The sequence below is a fragment of the Leptonychotes weddellii genome, chromosome 4, assembly GCF_054177405.1.
Source record: "Leptonychotes weddellii isolate Sample4059 chromosome 4, ASM5417740v2, whole genome shotgun sequence".
Lineage (NCBI taxonomy): Eukaryota > Metazoa > Chordata > Mammalia > Carnivora > Phocidae > Leptonychotes > Leptonychotes weddellii.
This window is the reverse complement of record NC_138372.1, coordinates 18,756,017-18,781,306: the sequence shown is the minus strand read 5'-3', so window position 1 is coordinate 18,781,306 and position 25,290 is coordinate 18,756,017. Positions and strand designations below refer to the sequence as shown.

Sequence of the window (25,290 nt, the reverse complement as noted above, 5' to 3'; positions counted from 1 at the left end):
CCATTCTTATACATGGCTCCTGGTTTATGTGTGCCTTTTTTTTTTTTTAAGATTTATTTATTTTATTTATTTTTTATTTTTTTAAGTATTTTTATTTGTTTTTGCGAGAGAGAGAGAGAGAACACAAGGGGGCAGGGGCAGAGAGAGAAGCAGGCTTCCCAATGAGCAGGGAGTCCGATGTGGAACTCGATTCCAGGACCCTGGGATCACGACCCAAGCCAAAGGCAGACACTTAACTGACTGAGCCACCCAGGTGCTCCTTATTTATTCATTTTAGAAAGAGAGCATGCATGAGTGAGGAGAGGGGCAGGGGGAGAGCACAGAACCCACACCGGGATTCATCCCAGGACCCTGAGATCATGGCCTGAGCTGAAATCAAGAGTCTGATGCTTAATCTAACTGAGCCACCCAGGCACCCTGTATGTGTGCAATTCTTGTGGCTGTACCCAGGAATGGACTTCCTGGGTCTTAGGATACACAGACGTTCAGCTATACACAATGTGACTCACTTTCTGGGCTCCAAATGAGGATACATCGTACTACTTGCCTCTAGGTGAGAATGTGGACAAGATGTGGTGGGAGTTGTGGAGGGTTTCTGGTGGAATTGAACTCTACTGTGTGCACATGGTAAGGCACCCACAGAATGAGATGATGGTGCCCTCAGAGATGAGACAGGGAAGGAAACCCCCCAGTTGCCATGGGCATCATCTTCCAAGGAGTGTTCCACCCTGGCTGGACAAGGGGAGGGCTTGGGACCCAAACAAGGCAGACAAAGGGCTCTATGATTCTAGTTAGCAGTATCTCCGTCTAGGGTTGGGAGGTTGTGTATCTGGAACATCTGAAGGGGAGAGGCCTCGGCAGTGCTGAATTCCTCCCACCTACCAATCCTTGCCGCAGAGATCTCTCCACATATCTTTTATCTCACTTTGCATCCATTATCTTTTTTAATTCTCCCAGTTGGAGAGAGGTACTATTATCTTCACAGATGAGGCTTAGAGAAGGAAAGTGCCTTGCCCCAAGTCACACGGTTTTTTCCAATTGCCTGAACAAATAATTTTCCCTTCCTTATCCTCAGTTTCCATATCCATAAAATGGGAATAACACCTGACCCACCTCACAGACTAGTGGGAGGATTAAGTAATACTATGCAAGCATGCGTCCTGGAGATGCTCCTTGAAAGTCACTTGTTTAAAAAAAAAAAAAAGGAAAGTCACTTATTTATTGGTGCTATTGTTATTATTAAGTTGTTATTAAGGACAGCAGGAACCCAAGATAATCTGAGCCCTGACTTCTAGTCACCCAGTGATGTTGCCTCTTGCAGAGACACCATGGGAAGTGGTAATCATGGCCCATTTTGATCACCTCTGCCGCTCCGCGATGTGTCTTTCAGGACTGCACAGCCCAGCCCTCTCCTCCACCCTATTTCTAGGCCCCAGAATAGAAGGAGTTGATCTCCCCTGCAGACTTCCCCAAACAGAGGTGAATTAACCAGCGAGCAGAGGATGCACACCCCCTATTCTATCTCAGGGCAAAGGAAGAAATCGGTGAACCCAGTGGTTCATTCAAATGAGAATATCTGCTGAGCACCTAATATGTGCCGGTCCTGAGCTGGGCACCACGAGCACTGGGAACAAGACCAGACCCTGTCCTCGAGTCAGAAAAGGAGAATTCAGAAGACAAGAAAACTGCGTGCTGAGTATTATGATAACGAAGTACAGAGAACTGTTCTATATAACAGGAAACCAGACAGGCCTAGGGGCCAGGGAAGGTGTCCCAGGAGTTATATGCCCTTGAAGCTGCGCCTTTAAGAACTGGCAAGCGCTCCCCAGGTGCGCAGAGACTGCTAGGACTACCTGCCCATTTAACAGAAGAGGAGACTGAACCACCAGCGTCGGTCTACCCTGCCCGCCTCGCTTAGCCAGACCAGGCTGAGCACGGCTTCTTGTCGGTAGGCCCAGCGCCCCAGCCTGGCCGCGGTGAACCACGCCCCCCAACACCGCCCCCCCCCCGCCCCCCGCGCGCTCAGGGCGAGGCCTCGGCCCAGGTGCGCGGCGGCGGCGGCGGCGGCGCTTCGCGGAGGCAGGAAGTGTGTCCCCAGCGGCGGCCCGTGCGGCGCTCCCGCGAGACGCTTACCTGCGCTCCAGGTGAGCGGCGAGGGGGGCGGGGGGAGGGGCCGAGCCGGAGGCGGCTCACCTGGCGGGACAGGTAAGTCCCGCGCGGGCCCGTGGGGGGCGAAGCACGGCGGCACTGGTGTGGAGAGACCCCCGAGGCTACGCCTGGGCGGGGGAGGGTCCCGGGGCCGGTTCCTCGGGCGCCACCCTCCCACTTCCGGGGTGCGCGGGCCGGGCCGGGGAGCGGCCCGAGCGGGCGCCCGGGCTGGGCGGGCAGAATGTGGTGGGGGGGCCGCGGTCGCCCCCGGGGCTGCGCTGGCTGGGGCGGGAGCCGTGCTGGCTGAGGGAGGCAGGGTCGGGAGGAGGCGGCGGGGCCGTGCACACCCAGAGGAAAGGTGTCAGGGCGGGAGAGGGGCTGCGTCTACCCGCAGGCGGGGGGCCTTTGCAGCTGGAGAGGGTGGTGCTCGCTCCGAGGGCACTGCTGGTGTAGGGGCTGTGCTGACCGGAGGGGCAGTGCCGGGGTCTGGTTCTCCCTTGCCTCGGGAGTAGGTGCCCCCGGATGCCGGAGTCGCGGGCTGAGCCTTTGGGGCAGGGAAGAGAGGGTGCGGGGATGCCGGGTGCGAGAGCAGAAGGCTGTTTCCCGAGCAGGGCTGGGGTGCCCCTCTCGGCCGGGTGTGCAAGACTAGACTGGGTACGGGGGTGGCGCCTGTCCTGGGGACCTTGGAGGAGGGGGATGGTACAGAGACCCCTGTGTGTGTGTGTGTGTGTGTGTGTCTTCTCAGGGACTAGGGAAGGGGAAGAGCATCAAGAGAAGTTTGGTGAGGGCGGACTTAGGACCTTCTGACTCTGAGGAAGATCCCTGCAGTGACTTGGGGTGCCCAGCGTCCAAGCCCCTCCCACGTGCCAGGCACCACACTAAGCAACCTGCGCGGAATATCTCATTTAAACCTCACAGTGGCCCAGGAAGATACTCCTCTCTCACTCTTCTCTCCCCTTTAAAGAGGAGAAAACTAAGGCCCAGAGTCTTGCTCCAGGCCACACAATAGGAGCAGGGGCCCTCCCCTCACTCAACCAAGTGCCCAGTGTTCCTAGGGTTTGGGAGGTGGGGGCAGCAGCAGCTAGGGGAAGATAGAGCCTGGAAAAAATGGGCTGAGTTCATGAGGGTTCTGGACCTAGAGGGGTGGGGGAAACTGAGACAAGCCATTGTCCTTACCCTAGGTCTTGCTCCCCACTTCTATCTCACCCGCATTCCAGGTATGTGGCACAAAACAAAGTACATGGGCTCCAGAGTCTGGTAGAGCACAGTACAAATCCTGTTCCATCCCTTTCCAGCTGGTTGTCTCTGGGCAAGTCACTTCTGAGCTTCAGCTTCCTGATCTGTAAAGTGGAGTTGTAATACTTACAGAGCACGTGTGACTGTTAGGTAAAGTGAAAGTCCTCTTGGGCCGTAGCCTGTTTCTGGCCCATTCACTGCTGTTTCCCCAGCATTTAGCACTTTGCTGGGCACATGGTAGTGCTCAATAAATATTTGGTGGGTGAATTTAATGAATAGTAGCAAATCCTTAAGCCTTGGAGGTAGGGAAGGAGTGACCCAGACCATCATCAGTAACCCCTTGATGTTTTTACAAACCCCAGGTACCCCAGAGCTCAGTGTGGTTCCAACAGTGTAGAGTCACACAATCTCCTCATCCAAGGCCTAAGCCTGGAAGACTCAGGGCTTCCTATGTGGTCCCTCCATGGGTACAGGCTTGTCCACGGAGCTGGCAGCTGGCCGCTTTGCCCCCTTCCTCCCAAGTAATAGATGGGATGAGGTAGTGGGTAAGACTCTGGGCCAGGCTGCTTGGGGACAAATAGATGTGTGGCTTGAACAACTTACTTAACCTATCTGGGCCTCTTGATGTATAGTAATAATAATTACAACAACAACAATAATACCTGCAGATAAGGTTGTGAGAATTGGTTTAATACATTCACAGCACATAGAACAATGTAAGTGGTCAGTAATTAACTCATTCACTAGAATGCAGACTCCTGAGATTAGGGAATTTTGTCTGTTTTACCACTGTGTCCACCAAATTTAGAACAGTTTCTGGCATTCAGTAGGCCCTCACTAAATATTTGTTAATTGAGTGAATGAATGAGTCCATACTCACCCCCACATTGCTCAAACCAAGGCAAAGGTTTTTAACCACTAGCCTGTCTGGATCGTGAGGGACTTCCAGGTATTACAATTTCTGTGTGCACACCTTTGGAGAGGGGGTTTCACCCTCCTTCCCTGAGCCTGCTGCTACCCTCACTCTGGTAAGCCTAGAGCCTAAGTCATTTTTCTTCCTACCCAATGGTCCTGGTTCTACTCTGAGGTCACACAGAATGTGTCAGTCCCCTCAAGCACTTACTGTACCCAACCCTGTTCTGACACTGAGGCAGAAGGGAGTCAGACATCTGCCCCTTGGGGTCATATAGGCTTATCTTCAAACAGTGGGTTCAAGGCTGACCCAGCTGACAGAGTCCAGCAAGAAGCTGTGAGGAGAAGGGTTCCCGTCTGACTTGGGGAGCTGGAGGGGCCTTGGAGAAGGAGTGCTGAATGGGGCCAGGGGAGTGAATTCTATAATTGCAGGAATAAAGAATTCCTGTATCCTCTTACCAGTCGCCATGGCTAACATTCCTTCCTTCCCTCCCTTTCTCTCTTGAGACACATGCACCTTCTGATTTTCGTGGGAAACTTTTGAGATTAGCTTGCTGATATCATGCTCCAGTATATACTTCCTGAGAATTAGAACATTGTCTTATATAACCGTAGTAATCAAATTCAGGAAATTTAACATTGGCATATTCCTATTAAATAATATACAGTCTACTGTAAAATTTCATCACTTATCCACATTATCCAGTTTCCTATTTTTCCTCTTGATCCAGGATCCAATCAAGGATCACACGTTGCATTTAGTTGTCATTCCCTTAAGTTGGACTTACCTGATGTCTCCTCATGATTATGTTTAGGTTATGCATTTTGGGCAGTAATACTTCTTAAGTGATGTAGTATCCTTCTTAGTGCAGAATATCAGGAGGCACATGATTTCAGTTCATCCCATTATTGATGATGTTAACTTCGATCATTTGGTTACAGTGCAATCTGCCAGGTTTCTCCAGATTTTTTAAGTTCTCCCTGGCTGCAGCAAGTAGAAGGGAATGGAGGTGGCCAGAATGGGAGCCTTGACAGTACCTGGGTGAGAGATGATCATGGCCCTGGTTTTTTTTGTTTTGTTTTTAAGATTTTATTTATTTATTTTGACAGAGAGAGAGACAGAGAGAGAGGGAACACAAGCAGGGGGAGTGGGAGAGGGAGAAGCAGGCCTCCCGCTGAGCAGGGAGCCCGATGCGGGGCTCGATCCCAAGACCCAGGGATCATGACCTGAGCTGAAGGCAGACGCTTAACGACTGAGCCGCCCAGGCACCCCGATCGTGGCCCTGTTTAAAGAGGTGGCACTTATTTGTTCAAAACACATTGTCTGTTAGAGCCAGAACTGGGACTAGAACACAGATATTGTCTTTTTTTTTTTTTTTAAAGATTTTATTTATTTATTTGAGAGAGAGAATGAGATAGAGACAGAGAGAGCATGAGATGGGGGGAGCGTCAGAGGGAGAAGCAGACTTCCTGCTGAGCAGGGAGCCTGATGCGGGACTCGATCCCGGGACTCCAGGATCATGACCTGAGCTGAAGGCAGTCGCTTAACCAACTGAGCCACTCAGGCACCCCTAGAACACAGATATTCTGATGCCCACTCCCAGGCTCCTCACACATCACTAGTTCTAGGACCCCCAATGCCATTAAATCAGGGATAAAAAGATAAGGGATCAGCGTTGCAGAAAATCCAGGTTGTTGTGTGGCAAACCCCTGCATGGGATCGAGGACCTTCCACACATATCACTATGTAATGTTCCCTGACTCCCTCAGGCATAGTTATTCACTCCCATAATGCCTCCTAAATCCTACACATTCCAACTTAGGAGCTTTTAAGCATCTGTTTTTCCTACAAAACCATGAGTGAATCACAAGAACAGGGTCTCTAGTTTATTCATCTTTAGTTTTACGGCGCCTCACATGGGGCCGGGCTCAGTGATTATGGGATAAAGGAAGTCTTCACTCTGAGCCTGCTAGCAACCAAGTCAGGAAGGGAAAGGTACATTTTGTGGCTTGGCTTTCTTGTCTAATCAAAGGAAGCAAAAGAGTGCTTGGTTTTAAATATTGCTAGGAGAGCAAATCTGAGCCGGTCTGAAACACTGACAGGGAAACTGTCACATTCCCATGACTGATTTGAAGGAAGAGGGGAAGGGAAGGTAGTAATGGTTGGGTTCTGTAGCAAGTCACATGGAAAGGCATGTGTTGAGAGCCTCAGAGACTCTGTTGGGTAGGATTACCAACAGAGGGAATAAACTGGGGGAGACCATTCCCCAGAAAGTGAGATCTCGGGAGATTTTTCTTTCCATGTGGTAAAATATACATTACATAAAATTTACCATTTTAAGTTTTTTGTTACCGTTTTAATTCTACAGTTCTGTGGCATTGAACACATTCACACTGTTGTGTGTTGTGTATTCATCACTACCATCCATCTCCAGAACTTTTTCATCTTCCTAAAGTGGAACTCTACCCATTAAACACTAACTTCCCATTTCCCCCTGCCTCCAGCCCCTGGCAACCACCATTTTACTTTCTGTCCTAAGAATTTGACTATTCTAGATATTTCATGTAAGTGGGACCATACAATACGTGTACTTTGTGTCAGGTTTATTTCACTTAGTATAATGTCTCAAAGCTCATCTACGTTGTGGCACATATCAGAATCTTATTCCTTTTTAGGGCTGACTAATATTCTGTTGTATGTATATGTCATGTTTTGTTTATTCATTCATCTGTCCGTGGACATTTAGGTTGTTTCCACCTTTTGCCTGTTGCAAATAATGCTGCTGTGTGGACACTGGCATACAAATGTCTGTTTCAGCCCCTGCTTTCCAGCCTTTTGGGGGGTATATACCCAGAATTGGGATTGTGGGGTCACATGGCCGTCCTGTGTCTAATTTTTGGAGGCGCTGCCGTGCTGTCTGCCACAGCGGCTGCACCGTTTGTTCTCCAAGGGCTCCTCCGTCTCCACGTCTCCAGGGCCTGTCATTTTCTGCTTTTTCAATAGTAGCCATCCCACCACATCCCTGGGTGTGAAGTCCCAGGACATTTAAAAAAATTTTTTAAAATTTTTATTTAAATTCAATTAATTAACATAGAATGTATTATTAGTTTCAGAGGTAGAGGTGAGTGATTCATCAGTCTTATATAATACCCAGGAGTTTTTTTTTTTAAAGGTTTATTTATTTATTTGAGAGGGAGGGGCAGAGGGAGAGGGAGAGAGAGAATCCCAAGCTGACTGTGCACTGAGCATGCACCCCAACGCGGGGCCTTGTCCCGGGACCCTGAGATCATGACCTGAGCCGAAATCAAGAGTCAGACACTTGACTGACTGAGCCGCCCAGGCGCCCTGTCCCGGGAAGTTTTGACATGTAGGTTAGACCAGAGACAGAATTTCTTCTTTGGGGAGGGAGGGACACTAGGTGAGGGTTCATGGGCATAACTGCACCCTTGAACCTGACTCCTTCCTGGCCTCTCCTCTATAGGTGCCTGGCTGTAACAAATCATGCAATGAGCCATGCCCCGCCCTGGACACCCCCGCCCATCATCTGGGCCCCCACGCTTGGGACCCTGGGAGCGGCCAACAGAACTATGCCTGGAGACTTTTGATGAGCCATCCCAACCCCCACCAAGCCGCCGCACCCGCAGGCCAGACCCCAAGGACCCTGGCCACCATGGGCCCGAGAGCCTTACCTTCATCTCTGGCTCTGCTGAGCCTGCTGCCGAGCCCCCAGCCTGTTGCCTGCTCTGGCGACCCTGGGTGTGGGACTGGTGCCGGGCTGCCTTCTGCTTCCGCCGCTGCCGGAGTTGCCTCCAGCGTTGTGGGGCTTGCATGCGGGGCTGCAGCCCCTGCTTGTCTGCTGGGGACTCCCCTGAGGGGGCTGCTGAAGCCAACTGGGCCAAAGAACACAATGGAGTGCCCCCCAGCCCCGACCGTGCACCTCCCAGTCGGCGGGATGGCCAACGGCTCAAGTCAACCATGGGCAGCAGTTTCAGCTACCCTGACGTCAAGCTCAAAGGCATCCCTGTGTATCCCTACCGCAGCGCCACCTCCCCAGCCCCTGATGCGGACTCCTGCTACAAGGAGCCACTGGCTGAACCCCCACCCATGCGGCACAGCCTGCCCAGCACCCTTGCCAGCAGCCCCCGTGGCTCTGAAGAATATTACTCCTTCCATGAGTCGGACCTGGACCTGCCCGAGATAGGAAGCGGCTCCATGTCCAGCCGAGAGATTGATGTGCTCATCTTCAAGAAGCTGACAGAGCTGTTCAGCGTACACCAGATTGACGAGCTGGCCAAGTGCACATCAGACACTGTGTTCCTGGAGAAGACCAGTAAGATCTCGGACCTTATCAGCAGCATCACCCAGGACTACCACCTGGATGAGCAGGATGCTGAGGGCCGCCTGGTTCGCGGCATCATTCGCATCAGTACCCGCAAGAGCCGCGCCCGCCCGCAGACCGCAGAGGGGCGCTCCACGCGGGGTGCGGCCCCTGCTGCTGCCCCTGACAGTGGCCACGAGACCATGGTGGGCTCAGGGCTCAGCCAGGATGGTAGGTGGGGTTCCACATGGTTGAAGGGCGGAGTGAAGGAGGCTCTGGCCAAGGGAGGGCTGCACTGGGTCTGTGGCCACTGTGGGTCCACCCCTCAGCCAGTCCCTGCTCTCCTTTGTCCTTTTCCTCCCTGTTCTCGACTCCTCTGTGTCCGCTAAGAGGACCCGCTGTCCCCCGCTACCACCTGCCAGAGCTTGCAGGCCTAGCCTGGTTAATATAACGAAATCCCATATGAATCTGGACCTCGGCCCTGGCCTAACCAAATCCTCCACCCAGCCACCACTGCACACACACGCACAAACACACACATATGCACGCACGCACACGCATGCGCACACGCAAGTTGTCTGTGTCTTTGTTTTAAACACTGTTTCTCAAGCCTGGCCCAGGTAGGTGACCCCTCCCTCATCAGGCTGGGAGCTGAAGGGGGGGTAGGGTTAAAAGGATGTGATAATGACCACTGCCCCCTCCTGTTCCCTCCCTAGAACTCACAGTGCAGATCTCCCAGGAGACCACTGCAGATGCCATCGCCAGGAAGCTGAGGCCTTATGGAGCCCCAGGTTTGGTCCTGACCTGATGAGTACAGAGAGAGGGGACCGCCCTCAGCCCCCCTCCCCCCCCCCCGCCATGCCCCTCTCCCAGCTTCCTCTGGGGTGGGTGAGGCTGGGGTCAGAAAGGGACCAGAAGCCTGAGCAGCCACAGACCCCATCCTAATCCTGCAAGCTGGCTTAAAGGGTTTGCTTAGGAGACATTCGGGGAGCTGCCCCTGAACCAGAAGGGGGCAGGTGCTCCGAAGTTGCATCTAAGCCCCCCGCGTCACTGGGGAGGACAGTGAAGGGCGGAGGCCATCCACTAGTGCTGAAAAGGCACCCGTGTGCATTCTGCTGCCTTCTTAGGTCTTCCTAAGCTCCCAGGAGTGGGGTCACTACCCTTTAACAGACAGCAAGCCTGGGGCTCAGAGAGGTCAAGAAGCTGAGTGGGTCACCCGGCCAGGATCAGACTGAGATCAGACTGACCCAGGCTTGAGTCCCACTCTGCTCGTTCTCAGCAGGCTTCTCCCTGCCCACGGTCCCTGGATGAGCTCCTTCCCCTCTCTGAGCCTGTTTCCTCTTCCCTTCTCCTCAGGATACCCAGCCAGCCACGATTCATCCTTCCAGGGCACAGACACAGACTCGTCGGGAGCGCCGCTGCTCCAGGTGTACTGCTAACCCCGACCGGCCCAGTACAGCCCACAGCTGAAGAGGGGAAGCAGGACCCCCTTTGGAGGAGGCTGGGCCACGCTGGCTCCTCCCACCTCAGCTGACTGGTTCCTGGACCATGTGCATTTCACTGGGCCGTGGTGTCCGCGTCACCCTGGATCCCTTGCTGGCCTGACCCCTGCCTGGGCCTGTTCCTTCCCGCCTGCAGTCTTCAGGCAGCCTGGATCATGGAAAGCAAAGACTTAGGAGTTACCTTCTGGGATTGAATCCCGGCTCTACCCCCATAAAATACACCCCATAGCCAGTCATGCAAACTCCTCCCTCCACAGGATGAGGGTGGGGGCAGAGGGTGACAGCTCAGAGCAGCTTATCTTAAATGGATTGGGTTGGGGGGGGGCAGGCAGGGCCTCTGTCTTGAATTCTGTGGGCAGTGCCCACTCCACCTTATGTTCTGTTGGTTCTTGGCTGATGTTCTATATCCTAACATGACCATAGTTGCAAGTACAAAGATAGATGACTGCCTGGTCATCTCGGCTGTGATACTGCCCTTTCTGTCCAATCTGCTTGACCGATACACAGAGCAGGAGACAGGATAGAGCACCCAGCCTGCCTTAGTGTTGTGGGGTCAAAGTCAGAAGGCTAAAATGAGAGCAAGAATGTCCACCTCTCAGGTTTGCTGTGAGTTCCAGACAGAGAGCCAGTTTCTGTAGTTTCTGTACCTGAGAAAGGTCTGACAAGTGGTTTCTGTCATTGTTGAGAGGTTCTAGGCAGGCCTACCCAGACTCCTCCTGCTGCCCCAGTTCACCACCTGCAGGCTGGCCTGCTTCTGGCCATCCCTGCAGTTTCCCCAAGTCCTTAAGCATGGGTCAGCCCCCACCCAGCCTCAGACTTGAGGCTCCCTCCACCTCTCCCTGGTTCTGACAGAGCACTGTGGTCTACTGGGACCTTCTTGACCTTCCCAACAACCCTGGAGTGGGGTCATTCTTTCATGGACTAGGAGGCTGGGGGCTCAGAGGGGTCAAGGAGCTTGTCACACAGCTAGTAACTGGCTCTGGACCTAGAAGCTGGCCTCTTGGCAGTTCTGCCCCAAAGTTGGCAAGCTCGCCTGCTTGGGGCAGAAGCAGGGTCCCCTTGTTTGGACACAAGCCCAACTGGGTTCAGAAAGATCCTACTTAGCTACTCCTCACAGACAGGAGTGTCTCATTAGTCCTCTCTCAGCAGTGAGGACAGAGCAGGCCCACCAGCCCACTCTTGACTAAACAAATTAGGTGTCCAGGATCCCCACGCCCTTTCATCTATAAGCCCCCACGCCTCACCTTTTTATTGTCCCCACAGGCCCTTTTGGCAAGTGACCACCAGACAAACTGTACTCATCCAGCTCCCTATCAGACACACAGTACGGTCCCCTTGGGGGCTGTGACCACAAGGCCCAGTACCAGTGACAAAACCGGCCCCTTCCCTTCAGCTCTGCTATCTCACCCGCATCAAAGCCTCGCCAAGACTGAGAATGTCCACGGTGAGAAACTGTCTTAGAGATGAAAATGGAATCAAGTCCAGCTGGTCTTAAATTCTGCTGAGTCATGGGCCCCTTTAAGAATCTGACATATATTCTGGTCCCTGTAACCAGAAAAACTCACTTTTGCTCAGTCACACACAGACTAAAAACCTTGTTTTAATTCTCCCTTTAAGTAATGAAAAACAGCTTTACACTGAAAAACAGTGTAAGGACTCACTCTGGGTCACATGACAGAATCTGGGCTAGAAGCCAAGCCTCCAGCAGCAGCAGTAAGAGAGGCCTGTCCCCCAGGGAAAGGCCAGAGGGAAGAGAAGACACAGGTGGAGTAAATAGTTTTAATGTGTAACAGTAGGCCAACCGGGGAAGATAAGACACCCCCCACAAGGCCCCAGCCCTTCTCCCATGATGCCCTGGGACCAGTGTGCCTGAGCCAGTCCCGTGCCTGCCCCAGCCCTGAGGCCCCCAAGTCCCAGGGGAGGGTACGAAAAGAAGGTGGATGGCTGGGGGCTTAGCCCCAAGAGTTCAGGGAGGCAAACACAGGGCCTAGTTGAATTTGGCCTTGGAAAAATCCATCTCAGGATGCTGATCCATGAACCTGGGGAGGGAAAGTAGGAAGAAGGTGAAACAGGCCGTCCCCTTTCGCAAAGTTAGCCCCTTTCTCCCAGCCCCCCAACATCAGGTCTAATTTCTTTAGAACCCTGAGCAACTTGGAGCCAGGCCAGGCAGTGGTAGGGCCTCAGGGTCTTCCTGTAGGAGGCAATGACTGCTTATGTTACCCCTTCCTACCCCGAGGTGCCTTTGCCCTCAAGATGACCTTGGAAAGTGATTAAGGTAGGCAAGCTGAGGCTATAAATCCATAAACTTGGCTGGCTCATCCCGGGAGGGGCAAGGCAGCTCCTGTGTCCTCAGTGACCCACTCACTGCTGTCACCCAGGTCCAGGCCCAACACCCACCTTCCCCAACCCCCCACCCCCACCCCCCAATCTCTGCATTACTCACTTCTTCAGAATCTCCTGCTTTTTCTGCTCATCTGAGGTGGGCAGCCCCATGGACTTCTGCCTCTGGTCGTACATCATCTTTTCCACCATGCTGCGGGTCTCACTGTCCAGGTCTGACAGCTAAGGGCAGGCGGTAACGAGGATAGGTGAACTCTGGAGCCACCTATGCCCTCATCTCCCAGCTGAAGCCCCCTACAACCAGCCAGGGCTCACCTTGGAGTTCTCAGGGTTGATCTTCTTGGTATTGATTTCAGGGTCACTGGACACCAAGCGGCTCCACCACTCCATCTTGTTGATCTGTGAGGAAGGGAACCACCAGGGGCTGGGAAGTAGCTCCCTCTGTGCCCTAGGATCCACCCCTCACCCTTTCCAGAACCCAACTCACTCCCATCCACATCCTGTGCGGGGACCTAGGGTGCAGATGGGCAAGGCCTCTGCCCTCCCCAGTGACTGGGGAAAACGGATGAGACCGTTACAAATCAGCATCATCGGGGCAAAAATAAAACACAGAGGGAGCTATTCATCCAGGGTGGAGAGCGAGAAGTTAAGAGTGGCACCTGGGCTGGGCCTGAGGGACACACAGTACACCTAATGAAAAAGCAAGACAGGGATTTCAGCTGGGAGGAGGAGCAAGTACAAGGGCAGAGGTGAGGGAGAGGCAGGTAGGCTAGGACAGGCCTTAGGTGCCAGGGGAAGCCTTCCTTGGACCCATGGCACTTAAGAGAGAGACTTCTTTACATTACATGCATTGCCCCGTCTCTCTGAGGGAATGAGCGGAGGCTTTCTGAGGGCAACTCTCTACATTTTGTCCACTGCCTTCTCACCAGCACTTAGAACACCCTCTGGCACGTAGCAGGTATCCCCGTATCTGCTGAACTGAAAGCATGTACAAACCACAGGAAGATGCTTCAGTACCAAAGACCTTCCATCTTAATTCCATCCCTACCTAGAAGGAGGAGCCTGGTAAATCTCTTAAGTTGCCCTTTTCCTGACTCTAAAATGGGACAGACCTACATTAAAAATCTGGTGCAGATTAAGCACGTCCGCTAGACCCCCGGCAATGGTCCCCGAGTGAATGAGCAGACACCTCCCTCCTTTCTCCATCAAGACGCAGGCCAGAAGGCCGCGGTGCTCACACCTTCTCCAGATGCACCGTCACCACCTTGCCGTCCTCGATGAGCCACGAGCTCTCCTCCACCTTCACCTCGTTGTAGAGCTCCCCGTCAATGACTGCCGGTTGCCCCTTGAGCCCCACCCGGAGGTGCCGCCGATGGATGTCCACCACCACATCCTTCCCCTTCAGCCGGAAGTTCACACGGAAGGGCAATGCCAGCTGCATGGGGCAGGAGAAGTCAGAGGGAGCCCCAGGCTGGCTCCCTAACCTCCTAACCCTAGCCCCGGCCACTTACGTCCAGCTCTGACAAGGTCTGGGTCCAGCGGTAATTGGGCAAGTCGGCCCCGTTGCCAAGGTTGGGCTTCAGTTTCCCTTTGTCTTTCTCGTCCTCCTCCTCCTCCTCGTCCTCCTCAGCCTCCTGCTCACAGTTGGGGTGCTCAGCTACTTACCTGACAGGCACAGACTGCACCCCACTGAGCCGCGCCCAGGGCTGGCACTGGGCATACAGCCGCAAGATGAAACAGACCCAGTCCCTGCCCGCTCCATGGCCCCCTGGGAGCCACAGGTTAAAAAAATGGTTCTGATCTCTGCCTGAGAGGAGCAGCATACCATGTGACAAAGGACACAGCTGGGGAACAGTGACAGTCAGAGATGGACCCACAGAACCTAGCTGGGGATCCAAGCCAAGGGACTTGGAAAGAAAGTCCAGCACAGAACAGAAGGTCACAAGGTAGCCATGCGCATGGTTGTTCTAAAATAAAACCAGACTGCCCAACGATCAATTTTCTTCTTCTGTGTCTGTAGGGCTGAGACCCCTAGTGTCAGACCAGAAACTCTGGAAAGCCAAACGAATGTCCCAAGGATTGTTTGGGAAGCTGGATTTGAGTCAGAGGGAGGAGCCCTGAGGGGCACATCCCCCAGATGTGTCAGAGTAGCCCAACACACAGGGCCAGGCTGGGCCCATAGACCCTGGCCCACCTGAATGACACCTGGCCAGGCACTGCCCTCTCTGGCTCTTGGGCTTTCCTACCAAGGCTTTAAGGCCAGCGGGTTGTTTTTTTAAAACCTGGTCCTGTGGTCCGATGTCTACGAGTGGGATCTTGAACTTTGGGGAGGATCCCCACAGCTGAGGGAGAGCGCAGAGGGGGAGGCACTCTAGAGACAGACAAAGGCTAGAAGGTCCCTGGAAGTTCTCAAGCCCTGACTAGTCTCAGGCACCCCCAGTCCCTCTCACCTGCTTCCCCGGTGAGCCAAGGCTGCCATTCTTGAGCTGGGCCTCATGATTCTCTGCATCTTTTTTCTGTGGCAAAGGGCACAGCAGTTGGCAAGAGCATCCTCGCTGCCAGTGCCAACAGGGATGGGGATTGGGGTGGGGGAGCCCGCTCTTACCTGGTCAATCTCCAGCTGCAGCCTCTCTGCCTCCTCATCAGTCAGCTCCTTGATCTGGGGCCCAGAGGTCTCGGACTTGGCCTCCTCGGCCAGCCTGGCTGCCCGCTCCGCCCTCTCCCGCCGCTCAGTCTCCTGCCGAGCTCTCTTCTCCTGCCGGGCCTTCTGTGCCAGCTGGTTATGGTGGTTGAAGGTCTGTGTGATGAGCTGGGGAAGGGAGAGAAGGCGATAAGGCACTGGGGCGGTGGCCAGTGTCCCAAGGCTTGGAGTCCAGTCCACCTCTATGTGCTGGGTGCTGGGCACGGCACTGTACTCAGAACCTCAGGTCCTCATCTATAAAATGGGGATCACGCTGTACACAGCAATCGCAGAGCTATAATGAGAACACCGGCCAAGTACCTAGTGGGATAAACAGTGGCTATTTAAAACAACAGTCGAGGGGCGCCAGGGTGGCTCAGTTGGTTAAGCATCTGCCTTCGGCTCAGGTCATGATCCCGGGGTCCTGGGATCGAGCCCCGCATCGGGCTCCCTGCTCGGCGGGAAGCCTGCTTCTCCCTCTCCCTCTCCCCCTGCTTGTGTTCCTTCTCTCGTGCTCTGTCAAATAAATAAATAAAATCTTAAGAAAAAAAAAAAAGTCTAGTGACTCAAAACACAGACAGTGAAGCCGGACAAGCTGAGTTCTCACCCAGGCTGTCACACGCTAGCTACCGTATTTTTGGCAAAGGACTTAACCTGTAAGAGCTTCAGATTCCTCACCTGTGAGGATGAATCTCTATACCTCGCAGGGTTGTTGTGCTCAGAGTCCTTCCCTACAGAGCAGAACTGTGAGAAGCCGAACGCCAGCCTCCAGCCAAGAGGACTCCCCTGAGCTCGCAGGCCTGCACTGCCCAGCTCCTGACTGATCTCTTCCCCACGCGTACCCGTCTCCAGAACAGCAGACCCAGCCGTGCCGCCCTCAGCACCACGCCCAGAACTGCCAGATTAGCAGGGAGCCGGAGAGAGCTTTCTCGAGGGAAGAGGCTAGACTCCGCTCCTCAGCCTGCAAGCTATCAACGTCAAGTCCCTCCTCTTCCACTGCGCCTCCCTAGGACGCTTCCAACCCACATCCTGCTGGCTGGCCTCCCTGCTGCCCAGCAGCTACCACTGTCACTAGCTGACTGTGTGGCCTTGGACAAGGGAACGACTCGGACACCTTGTAAGCCCTATTTTCTCACCTGTCACGAGGATCGAACACAACAGACACTTACACAAATCACAGCCACATACAAAGTGTTAGCTTCCCAACACCCCTTGCCTGACGCAGGCTAACCCAGTGTCAGCTGGTTAGTGGTGGGGACAAGCATATTCTCCGCTATAAAAACAATGGGAGAGATGGCTCACCTGTTTATACCAGTAGGTCTCCGAATGTGGTTCCCCACACCTACAGCACCAGCATCATCCAGAATTTGCTAGGAACACTAAACTTCGACCCCACTCCAGACCTACTGAATCAGACATTCTGGGGTGGGGCTCAGCAGCCTGTATTTTTTTTTTTTAAGATTTGAGAGCGCGCACGTGAGCACACGTGAGTGCGGGGGGAGGGGAGAGATGGACAGAGGGAGAGAGAATCCTGAAGCAGACTCCCCGCTGAGCACAGAACCCGGTGCAGGGCTCCATCCCAGGACCCTGAGATCCTGACCTGAGCCGAAATCAAGAGTCCGCCAGGCCACTTACTGACTGAGCCACCAAGGGGCCCCAGCAGTCTGTATTTTTAACAAGCCCTCCTGCCCAATTCTCAAGAAGACCAGAGAGTCACACCTAGATGGGAGTTCCCAGACTACTCCTTCTACCTGTGTGACCCTGAGGTCATCACTCTGTGCTCCTATTTCATTATTTTCAAAAGCAATCTTGCATAAGCTGTTCTTTGCCTCGAATGTCCTTGTCCCTACCCCCAGGTCACCCAGCAATCTCCTGCTCATCCTCTAGAACCAGCTCCAGTGTCTCTGGAGCTTCACCTCTTTACCTTCAGCAGGCCCAGGAACACATCCAACTCAGGAAACCCAACCGTGTCAGCCCACACACCTGGAAGAGACCTTGCAGGGCACTCAGCACACAATCAGTGGTCAATTTACCATCTTCCAAACATCTCTGAGCCAGAGCAGGAGGGAGGGAAGGGTCTGTAAGAGCTGAGAGGCTTACGTGGGGCTCAGGGTCACCAAAGTCACCCATGGGCTCCTGGACCTAGGTTCTGGCAAATGTCCCATGGCTTCTCATTCATTTGATGCCAATTCCTCCTGCTACCTCGGAACTCCCAACCTCATGCCACACTGCGGTAGTTCCATACTCTACAAGGCTAAAGGCACCAAAAGCATCCCCCAAACCAAATGGGTTAACAAAATGGGGTTTCAGTGAAAGAGAAGTGAGTAATCTGCAGGCCATTCTGCTGTCAGTAGAATCAGTCATGAGACAATTACGCCAGCGGAGGCTGTTCCACCACAGGGCCTTGGTCCCAAATCCCTAATCGGGAAGACCTTGAACTCAAGCCATTTGCCAACCAGTGGCCAAGGGGAGGCGGGAGTAGGGCCCTCCCCTCTCCCAGCTCCAGTGAATCATGTTACATCCCATTTGTCCTGTTCCTTCCTAGCTCCTGGAGGTTAGGTGAGGGCAGAGCTGAACCACCAGGCACAGTCAAGGCCAATCACAGCAGCCTCTGACCCCTCCTCCCAATCTCCTCCTACCAGCTTTACCCAGGCCCAGTCCCAGGCAGAGACCCCTGGGGGTGTGTAGCCTACTCTGTGGTGCCAACCAGCAGGCTGTCACAGAGCCAAGCATCTGTCACTGGACACATCTTCGGGAACCACAGCTCAGCAGAGTGGGAAAGGGATGAGGACAGTAGCGCTAGTTCTAGAAGACAGGCCCCAGATTCTTAAGTGGGCATACCTGAAGAGAGGCTTTCCCTGACCTAGGCTGGGTGATCGGGGAGTAAAGAGTGGTTCCCACCAGCCTGGCCAGGAGAGACACCGAGAGGTATTTAACCGGAACATGGCAGGCGCTTGGAGGGGTGGGGTGTGTGTAACCCAACACATCTGAGAGAGAAAACACGCTCCTGTTCTAGAACTTCATTTAAATGAAATCATTCAATAAGTACTTGTAAGTGTGTGTCTTCCTTTAAAAGGCTGAACAATATTCCATTAGATACACTGTAAGTATATATGAGATTCTTTACTCCTCCATCAATGGGTGCTTGGACCGCCTCCAGCTTTTGGCTCTGTGCACAGTGCTGCTGTGAACATGGGTGTACAAACCTCTCAACAACCTGCTTTCAATTCTTTTGGGTATGTACCTAGAAGCGGGATTGCTGGACCATACAGTAGTTCTATTTTTAATTTTTTGAGGAGGTGCCATGCTGTTTCCCACAGCAGCTGCACCATTTTATATTCCCATCAACAATGCACAAATGTGCCAATTTCTCCGCACCCTCGCCAACACTTGGGAGTTTTCTGGTTTTTTATAGAAGCCATCCTAATGGGCGTGAGGTGGTATTTCAGCACGGTTTGATTTGTATTTCTCTGATTAGTGATGTTGAGCATCTTTTATAATAAAAAATTTTTAAAGAGCCACAATAATTCACTTTTATCAGAAATACCTGAAGATTACCCTTTTTGCCACATCCCTGTAAGCAATGGTTTTTGTGGGTCTTTTCTTTTTACACTTTCGTCAGTTTGGCAGGAAAAAAAGGACATCTCACTGTTTACTTCTCCTAGCTTTCCTAGATAACCAGTGAAGTTGGACATCTTTTCATATGCTCTTTGGATCTGCTCTTCTTGGAATTGCCTATTTTTCTGTTTATCATTTTCTTGTCAATTTACAAGTTCCTGCATATTAAATTATTAATTAAATTTTCTGTCCTCTGCACTGAACACTTTTTCTAAATCTACTGTTTTCCAATGAACTTTATATGTCTCTTTTGCCAGACACACAGTTTTCAATGATTGAAGAGGCAAAAAGCTACCTTTTCTTTTATAGCTTCCAGGTTTCTAATCTTGCAAGGCCTCCCCCACACAAGATCATATGGTTTCCTAGCTTTCCTTACCAGACTCTTCTTGGTCTTCAATTTATTTTTACATATGAGTAAGACAGATGGTATACTTGTGGTTCTTTACAGATAAATAGCCAGTTGTTGTAGGAGCAATGACTTATTCAATCATCCTTTGCCTACAGAACTGAATTACTACATCAGGCGCGTACTGAATTCTCATGTGCTAGACTTTTTCTGGGTTCTCTGCTCTGCTTCACTGTTCCATTTGTCTCTTCCTATGTCAGTAATTTGATTTGATCATTATGGCTTTCCTCAAAACCACAATCCCTTATCCATAATTCCTAGCCCCAAAAGCTATAAAAATTATAAAACTGTTTTTGAACTTGTAAGTTTGTGGCATGAAAGTATTTATAGACTTCATATCTCTCACTTGGTATGCATATTGATAGACATTTCTCTACAGAAATACTAATGCTTCATTACAGGATGCTGCTCCTAACTCACACAGCATACGTTACACACATTACTACGCTCTAACAAACTCCCGTATGTATAGAATATGCACCGTATCACCTCCTAAAATCCAAAGAATTCGAAATCCCAAAACACATCTGCACCTAAGAGGTTCAAAAAAAGGACCACAGGGGCACGTGGGTGGCTCAGTCGCTTAAGCAGCTGCCTTTGGCTCAGGTCATGATCCCAGGGTCCTAGGACTGAGCCTGCTTCTCCCTCTCCCTCTACCTGCCACTCCCCCTGCTTGTGCTCTCTCTCTCTCCCCCTCTCTGTCAAATAAATAAAATCTTAAAAAAAAAAAAAAGAACTTGGGGCACCTGGGTGGCTCAGTTGGTTGGGCGTCAACTCTTGATTTCAGCTCAGGTCATGATCTTGGGGTCATGGGATCAAGTCCCAAATCAGGTTCCCCACTCAGCAGGGAGTCTGCTTTCCTACCTCTTCCTCTCCCTCTGTCCCTCCCCTCATGAGCTCTCTCTCTCAAATAAATAAATCTTAAAAAAAAAAAACAATGTTTTTTGTTTCCACCATGAATTTGTATTCTCAAACATCAGCCACTTCATCTACGTGACCTCTTTTTATCCTCACAACAGCCCTATGCGATAAGGATTAAGACCCCTTTACAGGTAAGAAAAAATGAAGCTCAGAGAAAAAATGCTTCACCCAATGCCACACAGTTGCTAGGGGGTGGGGGGTTGGTGAAAGACCGGGGAATGGGATTCCAGCTCACATGTGCCTGACTCCAGAGCCCATGCTCCTAACCATGCACTTGAAAATGATGTATCTGGTGACCTGCACACAGTAGGCACTCAATATCAAAGTTACTGTGTTACAAATGGAGACCAGGTGGGAAGGCTGGACAGGTTTCTGCCTGCCCACCGGTCTGACCAACCTCCTGGGGAAGAGCTTTGTTTCTAAAGGTCAGTAAGTCCACATTCTTCCATTCTGCAGACATGTAGATTGAAAGAACCAGAGAACTAGTGGGATATCAACCAAGCCACACAGCTGGTCCAAGATCCCAGGACTCTCCACTCCCAGGCTAGTGTGTCTATGACAGAGTAGCCTCAGATCATGGTGGGATGCATGCATGGGAGAGCATTCCAGCTTGGCAAACCCCTGAAGCCACAGAAAGCAGTTTGCAAAATGCCTCCTTGTTACTATGTCTCAAGTGAAAACAAGTATCAAGGTCCTAAAAATCACTGTTCAATGAGGTAACCTTTTCATGACTTACCAATCTTCAAAAATACAATTACAACCTAAGGAATCAAAAGAAAGTTCAAGGTCTCAGAGCCTGTAGCACAAATACAATTCCCAAATCTGTGAATTTTGGGTCACAGTGTCTGGGAATACTGGGATTGGCTGGCTTTAAGTTTTTCTGTATTTGTTTTCTAAGCTCAATTTCTAACATTTCCCCACTCTCATCTCCAGCTAGGTAATCAGATAAAACCTCCTTGATGGAAAAGGAACCAAGAAGCGTGGTGTCAGGGGCAGAAGGCAGTTTTACAACAGACTCTGGTTCCCACCCTGGCTCTTCTACAACTTAGCTCAAGACTTTGGACAAAGTCTCACTGCCTGGGTAGCACAGTCAGTTAAGCATCTACTCTTGGTTTCGGCTCAAGTTGTGATCTCAGGGTTGTGAGATCGAGCCCAGTGTCGGGCTCCGTGCTCAGCTTGGAGTCTGCTTAAGGCTCTCCCTCTGGGCACCTGGGTGGCTCAGATGGTTAAGCGTCTGCCTTCGGCTCAGGTCATGATCCCAGGGTCCTGGGATCGAGTCCCACATCGGGCTCCCTGCTCCTTGGGACCTGCTTCTCCCTCTGCTTCTCTCTCTGTCTCTCATGAATAAATAAATAAAATCTTTAAAAAAAAAAAAAAAAGACTCTCCCTCTGCCCTTCCTCCCCAGCTCATGCATGTGCATGCGTGCACACCCACTGTCTCTCAAATAAATAAACAAATAAATCTTAAAAAAAAAAAAACAACACTTTGGACGAAGTGTCAAACACTTTGAGCCAATTTCCTCATTTGCAAAATGGGAATAGTAACACCTGCCCTTCTCAAGCTGCTGAAGGATCACGGGAAACAGGGGTAGATAAAGCACCTGGCAAGGAGAGGGGCTTCAATACATGAAACAGTTTGCTTCCCTTCCCCGACTCTTTGCCCTTGGCATTTTACTTCTGCTGAAGGTTATTAGGCCAAAGGAAGATCAGGTGAGCCTTCCTTCTGAAGAAACAGAGGCTCCAAAGGGACAGCAGTCCCCAACACTCACCTTCTCTGCCATCCCCTCTTCTCCTCCAACAAAAAAGTCTGTTTTGCGTCGAAGGAAGCTGAAGAAAGTGTTCACAAGCTGAAAGACAGAAGGAGACTGAAGCTGTGGAGATGCCGCACTGGGAGCCCCTCAACTGCAGAGAAATCAGATTCTAGTCCAGGAGGGAGCTTGAGACTGGACTGTTTCACCCTGAACCTCTCATCTGAGGAGACAGCCTCCCCAACAGGCCCTACCTTAGTCACTTCCACTAGGAAGCCTATCCTAACCTTATTTAGATTGCCTGAGAGGCAGATTTCTCATTTCTCCTCTATATGTGTACATGCATTTCACATTCCTGAGGCTCTCAAAACAGCCTAAGGATATAGAACACTCCTCTGCATCCAGGGCTTGAAATACCTAGGCCCAGCTTTCCTTCCAGATAGTAAAAAGTCCATCCAGACTGGCACTGGCTGAGTTACTAGGGCAGAGTCGAAAAGAGGGGAGCAAATGAAGCCACTTCGAAGGGTAAAATCAACTAACTGGCAGGTATACCAGAGTATCCAAGTGGTTAAGCACATGGGTTTGAGTATCAGACTGATATATATTAGCTCTCATCTTGGAGAAGTTTCTTAACTCTAAAACAGAAGTAGCAGCAAGACCTATTTCTAGGAACCTAGTGAGGATCAAATGAGATACCAGAGGTGAGGGCCTTAGCAGTGTCTGGCCCAGAGCAAGAGACCTCCTGCCAGAGTGAACTCCTCACACGTAGGTATCAAGAACTATGGCTTATTCATCCCCAAAGCTTGGCACCAGATCTGGCTCAGTGTATATGCTCAGTAAAACTACTGAATGGAAAGATCTACTGGTGACCTAGAGTTAGCATATACAAGCCCTTTTATTTGACCAAATGAGTGGTTTTAAGGCTGATGTTATAACTTATCTTCATGGTTTGAGTTTCTACTTCTTGAGTTTCTACTAGATACTTTTTTGATTCACTCAAAAATGCACTCCCAAATCCAATTTGGGGTCAACAATTTAGGAGGATGGGGAAGGGAACCTTTACACACACGCACATTAGTAACTCTCTTCCCACCTCAAAGGGCTTGGGAGTCCTTGGTCTCCACCGGTAGCTGGGTAAAAAAATGGGAATGGAAAGCTCAAAGAAAACTTGTTCCCAGTGAGACAAAGAATCAGCAATGGACTGTGGAAAGCAGATGGGCCTAAGGAATCTCGTCCTAAGTCAGGAACCTGTTGGGTGATTTGGGGCAAGTTCCTTTGGTTTCTTTTCAGAATGAGAGTTCTGGAACTGATCTTGATAGGCTTTTCTACTTCTAACTTTCCATGTTTTGGGTCCAAAAAACCAACTCCAGAATCTATACCAGTTGGTCTGTGTTATTGCGTGGTCAGCATGCATGAATTATGCTTTTGAAAAGCTCCTTCTACGCTCCATCAGGGTAAGGACAGACTTCTGCTCACATCTATATACCCAGGACCCAGTCCGGTGAGTGTCTGGCACACATCACTCAACAAGTATTTGTTGAATGAACAAACCTGATTATTGAGAATTCCTTACTGTCCTTCGGGTCAAGACACTACTCTCCTCACTGCTCAGAAAATAAGGGACTCGTAACTCTGTCTCAAAGACAAAGGAACTGAGGCTTGCAGACGTGGAAAGGTCCCTTGTGGGTAGGTGGTGGAAACGAATTGTGAACCCAGGCTTCCTAGTCCCCATTCAAGGCCTGAAAGAACCACGTGCTAACATCACCACCACCCCCACCTCCACCCCCACCCACACACATTCGTCAGCTCGGTCCAGGTCTTGGTGGATGCAAATCCCAAAGTCTGGGAGGGTTCATCGTAAGAACTGCTCTTCGCCGGCGGCCATCAGAGGGGCAAACGAGGCCGGAAGCATGTGTGAGACTGGGGGACCGGCTACGCGGGGAGCTGCGGGTTTTCCAAGGCCGCGTTCGGAGACGCAGGAGTTGCTAAGACAGGAACTAGTGAGAGGCGCCGGGGGCCCGGGACAGAAACGAATGGGGCCTGAAGTGCGGTGGGGAGGCCAGACCGGAAGCTGGGAGATGGTGAGAATGGAGGGGGAATCCCAAGAACCCGCGAGGCCCGGGGGTGGATCTCGGCCCCCGAAGACAGGGAAGTGGAGTGAGCGTGGCTAGGGCCGCGCTGGTGGGCGAGCGCCGCAGGACCAGGCCAGGCCGACGCCGCGCGGGCCGTTACCTCCTGCACGCCGCCCTCGTGCTGCTGCGCCATGGCCAGCAACATGCCGTCGAACCGCTCCTCCTCCTGCTCTCCGCCCATCACGCCTGCCCCTAGCCACACTCCGAGATCCGAGCTCCTCACTCGCGTCCCGCGCTCTCCCTGCTCCTTCGAGTAGTGTCGGGCCCAACAGCTCCAGTCGTCCGCCTACCGCAGCGGAGCCGGAAACACGCACGCGCTGCACCGCCCAGGCCCGCCTTCTAGTCCTCTCTTCCCGCCTCCCTCCCGGCCCGCGACCATTGACCGCGCGGCAAACAGCCCGCTTCACCGACCATTGGTTGACTCGCTGAGCCAATCGAGGAGCGCGTCCAGGAGGCGGTGGGCGGAGCCGAGGGTCCCGCAGTTTGGCGTGAGTTGCTATGGTCACCAGATGCTTTGGAGCCTTCCAGAAAACCCAGAGCTGCGATCTGGTGGGGTTGAAAGTTAAAAAGGGATAAATGGCGCCTCCGCCTCGACAGTGACTTACCATTTTATAGAACGGTCGGACTGAAAATGTCATTAGTTTTCTACTCCAATGCTTCCATGAGGCAATGGAGGCCCAGAAAGAAGGGGATTGCCTAAAGGACAGCCTACCTCCGTCATCATCACAGAATCGCCAGGACCAGCTTCTTGGAATTACAAACTACAGTCGCGCGGGCCTCGGTCTTGGAAGTGCTCCGTGCTTGGTTTTAGCGTTCTTCTGATGCAGTCCTGAAAATCTTAATTTTTGAACAAGACACAACACGTTTTGCACTGGGCTCTGCAAATTATGTAATGGTTGCTGTATTCGACCTTCACTCCTGTTAATGCGGGGGACATGTCCCAGCCATCTAAGGCCAACCCCTCCACTTTTTTTTTTTTTTTAGATTTTATTTATTTATTTGAGACAGAGAGAATGAGAGACAGAGAGCATGAGAGGGAGGAGGGTCAGAGGGAGAAGCAGACTCCCCGCCGAGCAGGGAGCCCGATGCGGGACTCGATCCCGGGACTCCAGGATCATGACCTGAGCCAAAGGCAGTCGCTTAACCAACTGAGCCACCCAGGCGCCCCCAACCCCTCCACTTTTGCAGTGAATTTCATCATCATAGTCTTTTCAGGGATTCTACCTTTGTTTTTTTCCTTTTTTTAAAATTTCCTGCATCAAAATGTCTTTCTTCTGGATCATTCCCTTCAACTTACAAACATGCTCTAATGTCACTTATTTTTTTTA

At 51.7% G+C, this 25,290-nt stretch overlaps 2 protein-coding genes and 1 long non-coding RNA gene across 4 annotated transcripts in view; 2 read left to right on the top strand and 1 right to left on the bottom strand.

Annotated features, from left to right (window-relative positions):
• The window catches only part of LOC145721212 (uncharacterized), a 229,064-nt gene that overhangs the window by 166,823 nt on the left and 36,951 nt on the right, over positions 1-25,290 (top strand). The gene's annotated exons all lie outside the window — the stretch shown is intronic.
• KDF1 (keratinocyte differentiation factor 1) lies at positions 2,065-11,119 on the top strand. Of its 2 annotated transcripts, none has more exons than XM_081817818.1 (4): positions 2,065-2,144; positions 7,779-8,846; positions 9,332-9,406; positions 9,972-11,119. In XM_081817818.1, exons 2-4 carry the CDS (start codon positions 7,811-7,813, stop codon positions 10,052-10,054), a joined length of 1,194 nt encoding a protein of 397 aa, XP_081673944.1. In that variant the 5' UTR covers positions 2,065-2,144; positions 7,779-7,810; the 3' UTR covers positions 10,055-11,119. The 2 variants fall into 2 exon arrangements, with proteins under 2 accessions (XP_081673944.1, XP_081673943.1); XM_081817817.1 differs by lacking the exon at positions 2,065-2,144 and adding an exon at positions 2,160-2,205 and having other exon boundaries at positions 9,972-11,118.
• NUDC (nuclear distribution C, dynein complex regulator) lies at positions 11,883-24,272 on the bottom strand. Its single transcript, XM_006739549.3, has 9 exons — positions 24,063-24,272; positions 21,852-21,929; positions 15,063-15,266; positions 14,908-14,973; positions 13,969-14,091; positions 13,698-13,892; positions 12,773-12,856; positions 12,561-12,679; positions 11,883-12,156 (listed from the first exon to the last, which is right to left on the bottom strand). The coding sequence occupies exons 1-9, from the start codon at positions 24,141-24,143 to the stop codon at positions 12,105-12,107; spliced, it is 1,002 nt and encodes a 333-aa protein (XP_006739612.1). The 5' UTR covers positions 24,144-24,272; the 3' UTR covers positions 11,883-12,104.

Coding starts and splice junctions, on each gene's coding strand:
- KDF1 (XM_081817818.1), top strand. CDS start 7,811: ATGCCCCGCCCTGGACACCCCCGCCCATCATCTGGGCCCCCACGCTTG. Junction 8,847..9,331: donor CTCAGGGCTCAGCCAGGATG/GTAGGTGGGGTT, acceptor TTCCCTCCCTAG/AACTCACAGTGCAGATCTCC. Junction 9,407..9,971: donor GAGGCCTTATGGAGCCCCAG/GTTTGGTCCTGA, acceptor CCTTCTCCTCAG/GATACCCAGCCAGCCACGAT.
- NUDC (XM_006739549.3), bottom strand. CDS start 24,143: ATGGGCGGAGAGCAGGAGGAGGAGCGGTTCGACGGCATGTTGCTGGCC. Junction 15,267..21,851: donor AAGAGGGGATGGCAGAGAAG/GTGAGTGTTGGG, acceptor TCCCTTCCCCAG/CTCATCACACAGACCTTCAA. Junction 12,680..12,772: donor TCAACCCTGAGAACTCCAAG/GTGAGCCCTGGC, acceptor GCCTGCCCTTAG/CTGTCAGACCTGGACAGTGA.